Source organism: Caenorhabditis elegans, chromosome IV (genome assembly GCF_000002985.6).
Source record: "Caenorhabditis elegans chromosome IV".
NCBI lineage: Eukaryota > Metazoa > Nematoda > Chromadorea > Rhabditida > Rhabditidae > Caenorhabditis > Caenorhabditis elegans.
In genome coordinates, this window is record NC_003282.8 from 10,450,092 (window position 1) to 10,462,695 (window position 12,604).

A 12,604-nucleotide genomic window follows, 5' to 3' on the forward strand; every position below is an offset into this window, starting at 1 on the left:
GATCTTTAAAAAAGTAAAATATTTTCGGAAAAATAAATAAGAAAATCTAATAATTTTGAAAGAACTATTTAATTAATTTTCTTACTATTAGTTTTCCCAAAATACCATGCCTGCTTCATTCTTACTATTTTTAATTAATAGCATGAGCATATAGCATGAGGTAACATTTTAATACCACCAATTTTCAGAAAATAGATAGTACGTAGGTACATAGGCAGATAGGCATGAGACAATCTAAAGCTTCACCCTACAGTTGTCTAGTTACTGAAAAACTCCATGGTAGTAATTTTACATTTTACCAAAATCCTAAAGACTCTAACAAATATGGAATAAACATAAAAAGCGAAACTTTATATGAATTCTGGATCCTTATCCCCATTCTGCTTTTATAGATTTTCCGTTATCTGGTTGACCTGGCAACATGATCGTGCCAATAGACACGTACATTTGCATATCGACCGTTTCTTGCTTGTAGACCCGTTCTTTCGATGAATTATGATGTCATTTCAAAGAATCTTTGGTGCACTGTTTGGTGGAGACGCACGTAGATTCTCACTTCAGTAAAGGTTTTCATGGAGAATCATCAGTTTAAATTTGGGTATTTATATTTATAATATTTAGTTCAACACGAGTAAATATTAAACACTTAATATTATTCATTGTTCAAAAAAATTTAGATAAATTGCCAAACTTAAAAAAACAACATAATTAAGGCATCATGAACACATTGTGAGTCCATTCAAATAGAAATTGGATCCCGTATCGATAGATTCTTGTATTAACTTCTTCCAACATTCCATTGCAGTCACACCGCCAACATAATTTAAATGTGTATCAACCCATCCGTCATCTAGGTAAGTGCTATGATAAAAATCTCCGGGATCACCAGCCAAAGTTGCAATTGTAAGCTGATATTCATTGTTGGATGATTTTTGTCTGTATCAAATTCTTTTTTCAGGAAACTTGCCAAAGAAATAAACTTACTTTGTTTGATATGCTTTGTAAAGGCAAACCAAAAAATTGAGAGATGTTGATGCACCGGCATTATATCCCATTTCATTAAGAATTCTCATGGCGGCAACTGTTGCAATATCAGGCATCTTCATAGCTTCATTTATTACATTTTTTGTTAAACTTGTTGTTTCTCCATACTGTATTGGTACAATATCATATCCATATCCTGTTCCAGCAATTCCTGGAGCTCTCCAGACTTTTTCTCCAGTTTGATTTGTGAACTTGTTTCCAATTACATAATCATAGTAAACCGAAAATTGTGAATCAGCAAGAACAACTTTTGTAGGTAAACCATATTTGACTACATATCTTCCAACCGATGATACAGTTCCACCAGTGCCAGCAGGATGAACAAAGAAATCAGGTACCTTTGAAGTTTGCTTCTCATTGTCTTTCAATTGGACAAGAATTTCATGGAAGACATTAGAAGACTCATAATTAATAAAATCTCCACTTTCATGAAACTCTTCAGCGAGTGCAGCGTTTTTTTGTTGGTTTATATAAAAGCCATTGTTTTCAATAGCAAATTCGTTGCTTTTTGTAGTTCGGAGAGCAGTTGGTACCTGGAAGTTTTTTTATTAAACACTATTTCATTAACAAAAATTCTGGAACAATTTTTTTAAAAAATTAATAAAACATATTAAGACCATATTCTTTACTAGTCAGTCAGAAGAAGAAGAAGAATGAAATTAGGTTTTAGATTCTCTACTAATTTTTTTTAACTTTTGAAACTTGAATTCCCAGCCAAGATCTCACAGAAAAAAATGTACATGTGGAGCTAACGTCATAATTAAAATAAAAAACAAACAAGCGGAACAAAAGGATATTCCATATTCAAAAATTATTATTGATAGATAAGAACAGCGCTGTCATGGGGGACGGCCAGGGCTGTCTTTTTTTGTTGATTTTCCGATATTTGCCTTTTTTGGTGAGCATGGTTTTTTGGTGTTTTGAACTCTAGAAAGTTTCTTGATGAGACGTGAGCAGTGAAATACATATGGAATGTAAACACTGTGAAGAAAAAATAATTTGAACATTTTGTTAGTTGAAAATACTATTCGAACTATCGTAGTATTTAAGTTACCGTATTTCCTCTATTAGTCTTGCATGCAATACTAATAGAGACTGCAAGACTAATTTTCGATTGGTCCGTAAGGGTGCAAGACTAATAAAGGCTGCAAGACTAATAGAGGAAATACGGTATACATGTTTGAACAACTCAAGCTAATCAAAAACAAAAGCGAATAGAATATTGACCGACAATGTAGATACTCCATTTTAATATTCAATATTTAGTTTTTTATTAAGTTTTTCTAAAACTTGCATCATAGACATTAGTATCACCGAAGAAATTTTCCCTAGACTTTTTAAACAATATAAAACGTTTTACGTAAAAGAATGTAAATTACCATTACCTTTATAACTTTTCCACCAAATTTCTCAATGTTATCAATTTTCTCTTGTTCACATTCCTCAGAAACTACGGCGAAATACGGAATCCCGACTAAAGTGCACATATAAGCTTCTGCAGATCCCATGTTTCCCGATGTTGCATCATAGACAGCTGATGTTTTTGATGTGACTTTCCCTGTAATCGAATACAAAATATAAAAATATAAAAGGTGTTGCATATAAAACCGTACCTTCAACAATTGCCCAAAGCAATAGAGCCCACGCAAATCTGTGTTTCAAAGTTCTTGTGGCGGAAACTGTTTCATTTTTGAAGAATATATCAGTATTCGGAAAACCTGGTGGACTGAACTTCACCAACGGAGTGTGACCCATTTTTCGACGTTCTTCCCACATTTTATGTATTGCTTCCAGCCTCCATTTTGATTCATCTGGAAAGAATTTTGAATTGAAAAAAAAAAAGTAGAAGCTTACCGTCTGAAACAATATCTTCATTTGGAATTTCATTGTGAGAAATTTGTGTTAGATCGTCAGCAACAGAAAACGGAAGTAGACACGATATTAATATGATCAAAATACGCATTCTGGAAAATAAATCAAAATTCAATTAAACTAGAATTTTTTAAAAAGTTGAGGAGTATAACTGTATTCAAGAAAAACGTTCTACAAAGTTAAGATTACTTTGAAATTGCATTAATTCATAAAGATGATGAACAAGTGGAAATATAATTCAGACGATCGGTTGAATTTTATATCAAGAATGTTGTTAATATTTTATAAAACTGACAGTCAACCGAAGAAAAATCGACGGTCGTACTTCCGGTCCCTAGATGGCCCGTTTTTTTTGATTTACCGGTTTTCTGACGGCCCAACGACGGACCGGCCAATCAAAAACAATTAATCAAACTTTCATTCAAATCGAAAATTTTCAGAAAATAATATTGCTTCTTCCTATATTAAAAAATAACACAAAATATTTCATTGAAAGGAGAAGTAAAAAAGAACAGAAAAACATTCTTGTTCAATGATAAAGTTATCAGTGTGTGGCGATAGGATGTTTCAAACGACTTTTAAAGATGATATGACATGAGAGGCCAAAAATCACAATGATCATTGTCAATTTCCTGTTAAGAATTAGTTAGACCAACATGAAGATTTCAAGTCTAGGAATTTGTGTCAAGATAACAGAAAAGTCTATTTTTAACCAATGGCTTGAATTTAGATTAGGAATGACAAAATGGATTTTTTTCTCTTTATCTGATGATTATGAAACTGATCTTTGAAATTTCTGTTGTATGTTTGAAATAAGTAAACGGTTAAACACTTAATCGGGGTACCTCGTAACATTATGGACGAACGATGCACAAACCGCCAACTAACTGTGACAAAGGTGGATTAGCGAAACTTTTTTTATAGTTCTTGATAATTTATGATTTTTAAGCACGTTTTTTAACAATAGCGTTAACACCTGAATTTTATTTTGTTTTTAAATTATTGGAAAGGCTAGCCTCTCTGATGAAATAATTTTGCATTATTTGAAGAAAATTTGAAACAGACATTAATTTTAGCTAGATTGTTTTATTCAGTCTGTTTAAAATTCCGGTAAAAAATCTTTTTTTTTACTTTTTAAACTATTAGGTGCCCACTTATTTTTATAATATAGTATGTTTTGGAAAAAAGGAAAAAAAACCGACTTCGAGCGATCGAACCCAAGTTTTAAGCAGAAAACAATTAACCTTTCCACTAAAATTTCAACACGCCGTAGCTTTGCTCACAGTTGAAACTAGTTTAAGAAAATTATATATGTATTTGAAATTATCGTAAAAAAGAAAACATTGTCTGATTTGAAATTTTGAAAAATGGTCGAAAATGAGACTTTTAGTCTTGATTGACTTCAAGGGTTGATCGGATTCTCTTCATTCCCATTGCTTTTGCAGCATCCCTTGATAATTATCCCATCCCTCTTGTCCCACAGACCGGAGCTGAAATTTTAATGGCGTATATGATAGTTATTCTTTTTGGTCACGAAATTTTGGAAACCAAATAGAAATTCTCATTTACTGTAATCAATGATTGAACTTTGGAGTTGCGTTGCTTCAATGAGTTTTGAGCACACACTATGCAGATAAGTGGCATAATGGCACAGTAGAGTGGCGGAGTCTAAAATATTATGATTAAGATCTAGAACATTCACACGGCGCTAGATTCTTGATCAGGCTTGTTACAAAAATATTTACTTGGACAAAATTTGTGCAAGACTTTAGAAAGGCTTGGTTCAAGATTCACCCGTTTAACCCAAGTTTGATCAAGCCCTTGTCAAACTTTGGCTCATACTATTCTCATGTCGTTTTAAACTTGGGTAAAAGATTGACAATAGTTCAGTTAAACTTGGGTTAAACTGCTGCGCCGCCTAAACTAAATTTTTCTCAATTGTTGAACAATATTAAAATGATGGAAAATTTGAGTTTTGCCAACTTTTGATCCAAGTTGGATTTTTTTGGGTCATACTTGGGCAAAAAGCTAGAGAAACATGCCAGGTATCTCAAACTTGGAAATATTTTTTCCAGAAACTTTGAAAATTTAGTGCACATAGTGTACAGACACTTACATAACAAAATTCAGTGACCGCTTGCCAAACTGCACTTCTTTCTCCTGGTAAAAAGATTCTCAAACTGTACATTGCACATCCATAAAGCAAGAAAATAATCAGTTGGGCACACGAAAGCCGCCACAAAAGCTTTGATGAACTGACATTTTCGTTCATTTGAAAACGAGATGAAAGAATAAAATGATCACGGCCTTTCACCCTGAAATATTTTTTGAATATAAATTTCTGCTCCACTACTTACATGTTTATCTTTTGTTTATTATGACGATACAACCCGATTGAATGCATCAATGTCAGAACATTCAACACATTTATAGTGATAAAAATGTAATTTATTCTCAATTTACTGGACGGTGAAGTTGCCATTGCACTCATTTGTGGATAGTTGAATTTATCATCATAATACATATAAAGGCATGTTAATCCCGGAACGATTACCTTTAATTAAAAGAAAATTTACAGTTTTCCTTCTATTCAGCAAAGTCTTACCGCAAAAGATGTGAGTACAAATCCGATTGTTTTTGTAGTTTTCTCATAACATACGAACAGACAGCTTGCCAACGTTCTTTCAATAACCATCAAAACTTGTGAGAACTCCATGCAAAGCATTGAAAAGATTAAAGGAAGATTGAACAACGCAAAAAGAGCCGGAGCAAGAATGACGTCACAAGGTCCATTGGCGATAAGAGCAAGAACTAGGTGATGCGTCTGAAGTAAAGTTGTATGAAATTTATCAATTCATTTTCTGTAGGAAGAACATCATATGAACTTTAACGAATAGAACGATACACATATGATTCATCAATTGGTGAAGCAATGCTTTCATTTTCAAAATTTCCCTAGACCACGTTTTTCTCCCTTTGAAAATGTCATTTTTGGTTGTGAAAAACCTAAAATTATTGCATCTTCGAAAATACACGATTTTTTCTTTCCTTCGAAAGCCACTTCCTATCAGATTTTCACCTGGGATTGGAGCTCACCTGAGATATGGCTAGAGTGGCTGATTGAAGAAAGCATGAACAGAATTGAAAGAAAAATAGAATCTGGAAAACAAATACCTAATTCAGATGCGTTTTTATCAAAAGTTTCAGTTACCTTGATATTGAAGTGAAACGCCAAAAGATTACTGTAGTTGAGGAAAAAATAAATTATCGAACCCATTGATATTACAGAAAGTAGAATATGATACAGTTTTACTAGCAGGAAAGCTGGATGAAATGCTCCAGGAAAAGCCTGAAAATCGAATTTTATTGCAGTTCTGTTTTGATAAATCTCAGATTTCAAATTTGGAACTAAATTTTATTTTACTAACTAGTCTTACTAAGTTAAGTTTTATATACTAGATCAAGCCAAATTTCAGATCTATTTTTATTTGGTTTGTAACTATGAAACTATGAAAATTGCAAAACAATTATGATAAGTTATAACTATCTTTCAAATTTCTAAAGTTTTAGTTTGCAATATAAGACAACATTACAATTTGACAAAATTCATCGGTGATTTCCACAGCAAAATCGTACATGTGGACAAATAGTTCAGGCTCTTCGAATGAAAGTCTGAAAAATGAAGAAATTTGAAATTCAATTACACTTCTGGTTGTCAGACAAATGAGCCCAGAGAGCTCAACAAGAGCCAGAAAATTTTCGTGCAACTTGACATTGGATGACTATAAAACAAAGTGCATTTTCAAATTGGTAACCAAATTTTATTCGACTTTGGAATATTGTTTTGTAAATAAGAACAGCAAACATTATGACTTGAAGTATTTAATTTTAAACTCTTGCTTCAAGTGTTTATTCTATACTTGTGAGACAAAGACATATCACCTGTCCTAACTCTCACATTTTAGAATAACTATTTTAAGTCGAATTCTCAACAAAAGTCCAAAACCCTGGTGGCCATGCAAGCCGAAGACTAAAAAATTATTTTAGCATCTACACCAGATTCGTCTTCCGAATTAACATCTTATTATGTCTCTGTTTATTTTTTTGGAGGAAAAACGAAGAAAAAAATACACAGGAAGACGTTTTTGCATAAATTAGCTTGAGCATGCGCTCGCTTTCTGTTGTTCTTAAAACTTACTCTACTGACGAAGCTAGTTTCGTTTTGGGCATTTGGATTGTTAAGAGCAAGATGGAAATGATCTACAGGAAAGAATTGTCAAGATTATTTAATTGAAAAATACGAAATGTTTAGAAAATGTGCGAGGATGGGGAAGGTGGTTTGTTTTTTGAAGTTCAAAGTGCTTCAGAATAACTTAAAAGATAGTCGTTTGAACAGTGAGAAGTCAAAAAACTTGTACTAGGATGCAAGAAAAAATGACTACCCTAGCGATTTAAACCAAGCTTAATCAAATGTTAGTCTTCTAACACTTTTCTTCAAACTCGTTGTAATCTAGAAACTCTATGATCAAATGAACAGTAAGTGCACATTAGTTTTTAAAAATCGTCACGTCTTTAGCTCAACGATAATTATCAGGAAATTTAGCTTACTAAAGTACATATATTTTGATGAATTTACCCATAACATGTCATCGACACTACATCAACACTACGCTTTTAAATCAGCTGCACATGCTATAGGTTGCTCATTAGGTCACCAAAAGTATCAAAACATTCCACGAGTTTGTATCTATTTTGAGCTTTAAAAATTAACTTCTGATGATTTATCAACAACAGATTATCAAAAAAAACCACATGGTTTTTGTGCGGTTGGATACTCATTCTGAAACAATCGAATTTGCTTTTGAGGAGAGACATGGATGCAAGGACTACCGTAGTAATTATCCGAACTTATAAAATACGTTTAGCTTTTTAAACTATGTAGCGCACTTTTCATAAACATGAATGTTCAATGCTTCAAACCGAATCAGAAACTTAAGTAATAAATCTAAACAAAGTTAATAAAAATGTTTTGGAAAGTTGATTAAGTCAATGCGAAAACAAATCATTGAAATTTTGAAAAAAAAGCCAACAAACAAAAAAAATAGTGAAAAAAAACTACGATCATAATTCATAGCTTTATCGTTCTCCCAAACATGAATGGGTTAGAAAGCAGTATAATTAAAAACTCAAGTCTCGAGGTTCTGAAATTCCCACTTTTTTCAACATTCAGGGACAAAGACCACGGGAAAATATTTCAAAGTTTTCATGAAGAACTCCTTTGATCTGAAAGTCTCAAACGTGTGCGTCATTGGCTAATTGTACTTCAAGGGGGCTGGTTTTAGATGTTGGAAAATAAGCTAGTAATTACAGGTAAAACTAATATTTTCTCGTTCTGGGGAAGGAAAGAAAAAGTGTGGAAGTTGCGAGGAAATAGTTCACTTAGCTCAGTAAATTAAATTGTTTCTTTTTCCGAGGAACTACAACCCGTAGCAAAAACCTATTTAGTTATTGGAATAGGTATCACGAAGGCGTTGACAAAAAAACACACCTACTATATTTTAATGCTGAATTTTCAAGAAGTTTCCTCCATTAATTTTTAAAACTATTTTTATACAATTTACACAATTCTTTGACGGAAACATTAATTATAGAGTTACATAAGTCTTTTACAAGGGTTCGAAAATCTTTTGAAAACCAGCTAGTTGAACCGTTTTCTTTTACGAGGAAAACAAATCTTATTTCAATCAAGGTGACGGAATAATTGAAAATTTTCTCGTTTTTAAACCAACAAACCCAACACAAAAACGTAGCATTTAGGATTATTTTTGAATCGAGACAAAGTGTGAGAATTTTTAAGATTTCGTGATTTTATGATTCATGGACAATTAAAAATGGAATCATTGAGATCAGATTATCGACTGACATTCAATTACTTATTCGCGCAAACGTGAATATTTGAACAAGTTCAGAACACAAGTTTTGGCAAACATGTAATGAAATTCAAGATTTGGGAAGGAAAATACATTATGAAATATATATATATAAATGGAATATATTGTTTTAAAAATTAAAAAAATCTTCATCAATCTTCATCATCTTCCTCTTCGAAATTTCCGCAAAACGCGTTGAAGTCAGTTGTGTCCATTTCTTCTGAAATGAAAAAAGAGAATAAAAAAAAACAAGAATGCAAGAGCAGCAAAAAGTTCGAAAGAGCCAAGCCATTTGGTTTGTGATTTATGACGTGGCAACTCAAACTTTTCTGGATTTTTGCTTTCTGTGCGTATTCTGGTGTACTGCCACATCAGTGTTGCTTAGATTTTCGAACAAGACAACAGACAATAATTGGAAACGCGTTATATATAATTATAGGGAAACTACTCAATAATTAAACATCATGAAATTCGAAGAAAAAATTCTATGAAAATAGATTTGAACAATCAAAAATGAATGATTGAGAAACTTTAAATACAGAAAATTAGAGAAACGTGAGACATGTTTCCCTGCCTAAGCGCCTATCTATTGCCTGTTTTATGGAGTTTTAATGGAGTTTTCAGTTATAGCCGGAATTTCAGTGAACGGAATAGATTTACGCATGCTTTAAGACAGTAGGTAGGCATATGTGTAGGCACGAAACAGGCACTTATCGCCACGAAAGAAGGTAGTTTTTTTTCATCTATATAAATTATTTGCTTAGAGATTTCGGATCTGAGTTATGAACAAAGTCCGATTTGAAAAGTTTTAGTGTCAAACTTAATGTTTATGCAACAAAACAACTTGTTAAAATGTTTACTAGTCACTATCTATTTTTTGAAATTTCAGAGCTATTACTGCGTTTTCCAGATTGAATCTTTAAACTAACCATTTCTAAAATGAATTGGCGGAGGAATGAGCCCACGTTGCTCATAATGTCTCAAGTAATTGCACAAATGTTTGAGCCTCCGTTCCTTACTTCTCCGGTTTTGGAACCAAACCTGAATTACTCTCATGCTTAAACCGGTCTCCAATGCCAATTTGGCTCGAGCATGTTTCGACGGCTTTGGTGTATTCGAGAACATTTCATTCAGCACGTCCAACTGAAAATCATTATGAAAATTTCCGCTTTCTTACATTGTATACCTGATTTTGTTTGATTGTCGTTCTAGGTCCGCGTCTTTTTAGCATTCGTGAATCATCATCACAGAAATCGGAAAAGCTATAATGCTCAAAGTTGTATCCATAAGCGTCAACCTCCTAAAAATTAAATATGCAGTACATTATTCGGTATTTAATCCCTTTAAACTTTCAACGAAAAATAAAGTATACCTTTTTAACTTGGAAAGCTGATGAAAAAGATTCATCAATTGGATATGGGGCAATTGGATTTTCTGTCGAACAAGATGGTATATCAACTGCAGATCCTATTGCTCCAGGTGCGTTGTCATCCATTTGAGGAGGATAATGTGACATACAGGATACGGTCATCATTGTATCGTCAACAAGAATTTGTTCCCCCGGTGATAAATGCCGTCCACACAAAGAGCAACAATGACATTCCACATGGAACACGAGCCCAGCCTGTAAAGTTCTTTGAGTCAAACTTTACCGATCAAAGCCCCAAGCTCTATGCTTGTGCGTCTAGCAGGATCCCGTCAGAGCAAAGAGCAAAGCGTAAAAAATGATTACATCTTTCAAAACTATTAGTCAAAGCTTTGGTTTTTTTTTTAATTTGAAATTGTAGGCTTTTTGAAATCTTTCGGGCATTCCTACTGTTTATACAAAAGTAGTCAAAAATTTAATTGATAAAAAGTTGACAACTTTTTGTATAGGTTCGCTCAAAGTTTAATGTTTTCTTAAACATTCTGACCCAATTTAATACCTTCAGTTTATATACCATATCTGTCGGTGACACTCCTTTCTTGCAACCCGCACACCGATGAATACTGTGATCCCTGAAATAATGTATTTTTATTAATTCCAAGAATATTTTGCTAAAGCTTACTTATAATAATGTTGACTACAATAAATTCTCCCATTTTTCCAAAAACACTTTTCGGCCAGAGGAGACTCACATATTGTACATTTGACACAATTTTCGTGATACGATCGATTGTCCATCTGAAAATAAATGATGGCTGAAATCTTGAAATGTTGTTCGAACTATAGAAGCAAAAGAAAAATATTCAAGATTTTGAGCAGACTGTTTACAGAAGCAAAGCAAAGAAAGTTTGAAAAATCCACAAACATCAGCAAACTTACTCGATAAATATAACGATCATAAATTTGCTCATTGCAGCAATTACATTTGTTCTAGAAATATTTAAAAAAATTATAGAATGTTAGACACAAGTTTCACTAGAGATCGTATCGATAAAATGAGATTGGAAAATAGAATGAATACCAACCAAAAGTTTACACGATTGACTTTCAGAATCTAACTTTCAGAATTTTTAGAAGATGCGGTAATTTTACTTGACTCTCTGAAAGTCGAACAGAAATTTTCCCTCGTGCGGATTTTGTATAAATTTCAAATTGGAATTTCTTGACACGCAGAAGTCTTTGTAAAAACTTTCAAGCAAATGCAATGTAAGTTTTCGATTGATGTTAATTTCATTTTTCTGACTCTCAAATTGTTACTTTTAAATTTTTTTAAAGAAAAATTGTTTTCTGATGAAATTCACAACTGCTCAAGTTTAATTACTCACCTGATTTTCATGATCAACTCCAATTGAATCAATAACCATACTAATCGCACTGAGAGGCTTTGACTCTAACATTTCCATAGTTCAAATGAAATAAATCAGAAGAACAAATAACAGTGAAATTTAGAAGAAAATGCGCGAAATTGTGGCTACTCACTGTAACAAATCACCCGTCAAGAGCCAGATGTCATGTAGGCGTGGCATGCCAATCCAACAGGAGTCTCTAGACCCTGATCGATTATTAATGTGCGCTAAAACTGGTGTCTCCAAATGGTGACGATAATAGATGCATTTCTTATGAAGCTAGAAAGTGTGTGTAAGGATAAGCACTAAAAAGTTGTCTAGTTGGAACGGGCTCTCTCTATCGATCTCCTGACGGTCACTTGTGTTTTTCGGTCGATTCATTATGGGCAATGCATTTCGAATGAATTTGTTGTTTTTTCAAATGTTGTGTGAAGAATATATGGAAAGGACGTTGTAAAGTTTTATAAAAATTTGAATTTGAATAATCTTGTTCTATTACTCCATAGTTACAAAAAAAAGGAACGGAACGGCGGTGGAGAGTTTCTGACTATGCTAATTATTGGAAAATGTTATACTTGAGAATTCAGATTTTCTATACAACATTAAAAATTATGGTATGGACGTCTTCATTACTGCCAGCCTACTACTTAAAAAAAGCTTTTACAGTGAAGTTTCACCCAATCTATAGTTTGGGAGGTAAAATTCCGCGACATTTCAGTAGGTGGGTGCGTGTCTTGGCAGGAGGCATGCGTAGGTATCCTTAAAATCATATCGAATCATTTGCTCCAACTCGGCATTTGGAGGCAACTTCCTGCCAACAATTTGGCAACTTATTTTAGTGGCACTAAATAAGTTGCCAGGTTGTTGGCAGGAAGTTGCCTCTGAATGCCGAGAAGTACAAAAACTATCAGTATGTATTCATTGTTTGTTAAAAATTGAAATGCAGTCCAGAGAGTTTTCAAAATCATTTCCAAATTGTGAGCGTA

General features: G+C 33.1%; 3 protein-coding genes and 3 non-coding genes across 8 annotated transcripts; 2 read left to right on the forward strand and 4 right to left on the reverse strand.

Moving 5' to 3' along the window:
* Positions 1–397: 397 nt before the first annotated feature.
* Positions 398–483, forward strand: F13B12.14. Its single transcript, NR_056537.1, has one exon. It is a non-coding gene; the product is annotated as an Unclassified non-coding RNA F13B12.14 (non-coding RNA).
* A 158-nt stretch (positions 484–641) lies between these two features.
* On the reverse strand, positions 642–3,010 carry cyts-1 (Tryptophan synthase beta chain-like PALP domain-containing protein). Its single transcript, NM_069528.4, has 5 exons — positions 2,899–3,010; positions 2,658–2,855; positions 2,430–2,602; positions 985–1,577; positions 642–936 (listed from the first exon to the last, which is right to left on the reverse strand). Exons 1-5 carry the CDS (start codon positions 3,005–3,007, stop codon positions 717–719), a joined length of 1,293 nt encoding a protein of 430 aa, NP_501929.1. The 5' UTR covers positions 3,008–3,010; the 3' UTR covers positions 642–716.
* 21ur-14374 lies at positions 1,752–1,772 on the forward strand. Its single transcript, NR_056538.1, has one exon.
* A 622-nt stretch (positions 3,011–3,632) lies between the features above and the next one.
* 21ur-5938 lies at positions 3,633–3,653 on the reverse strand. Its single transcript, NR_056539.1, has one exon.
* A 573-nt stretch (positions 3,654–4,226) lies between these two features.
* Positions 4,227–7,146, reverse strand: srb-17 (Serpentine receptor class beta-17; the record flags this gene model as incomplete). The annotated part of the gene is made up of 9 exons (NM_069529.5): positions 4,227–4,406; positions 4,486–4,584; positions 5,033–5,231; positions 5,274–5,470; positions 5,522–5,740; positions 6,013–6,075; positions 6,128–6,265; positions 6,510–6,588; positions 7,115–7,146. The coding sequence occupies 9 exons, from the start codon at positions 7,144–7,146 to the stop codon at positions 4,341–4,343; spliced, it is 1,092 nt and encodes a 363-aa protein (NP_501930.4). The 3' UTR covers positions 4,227–4,340.
* Positions 7,147–8,724: 1,578 nt separating this feature from the next.
* mec-3 (Mechanosensory protein 3) lies at positions 8,725–11,776 on the reverse strand (the record flags this gene model as incomplete). Of its 3 annotated transcripts, NM_001027940.5 has the most annotated exons (8): positions 8,725–9,066; positions 9,776–9,989; positions 10,033–10,146; positions 10,219–10,470; positions 10,772–10,844; positions 10,895–11,010; positions 11,152–11,202; positions 11,598–11,776. In NM_001027940.5, 8 exons carry the CDS (start codon positions 11,673–11,675, stop codon positions 8,999–9,001), a joined length of 966 nt encoding a protein of 321 aa, NP_001023111.1. The 3 variants fall into 3 exon arrangements, with proteins under 3 accessions (NP_001023111.1, NP_001343802.1, NP_001129852.1); NM_001356932.4 differs by lacking the exon at positions 11,152–11,202 and having other exon boundaries at positions 8,767–9,066; positions 11,598–11,772; NM_001136380.4 differs by lacking the exons at positions 11,152–11,202; positions 11,598–11,776 and having other exon boundaries at positions 8,999–9,066.
* Between the last annotated feature and the right edge of the window lie 828 nt (positions 11,777–12,604).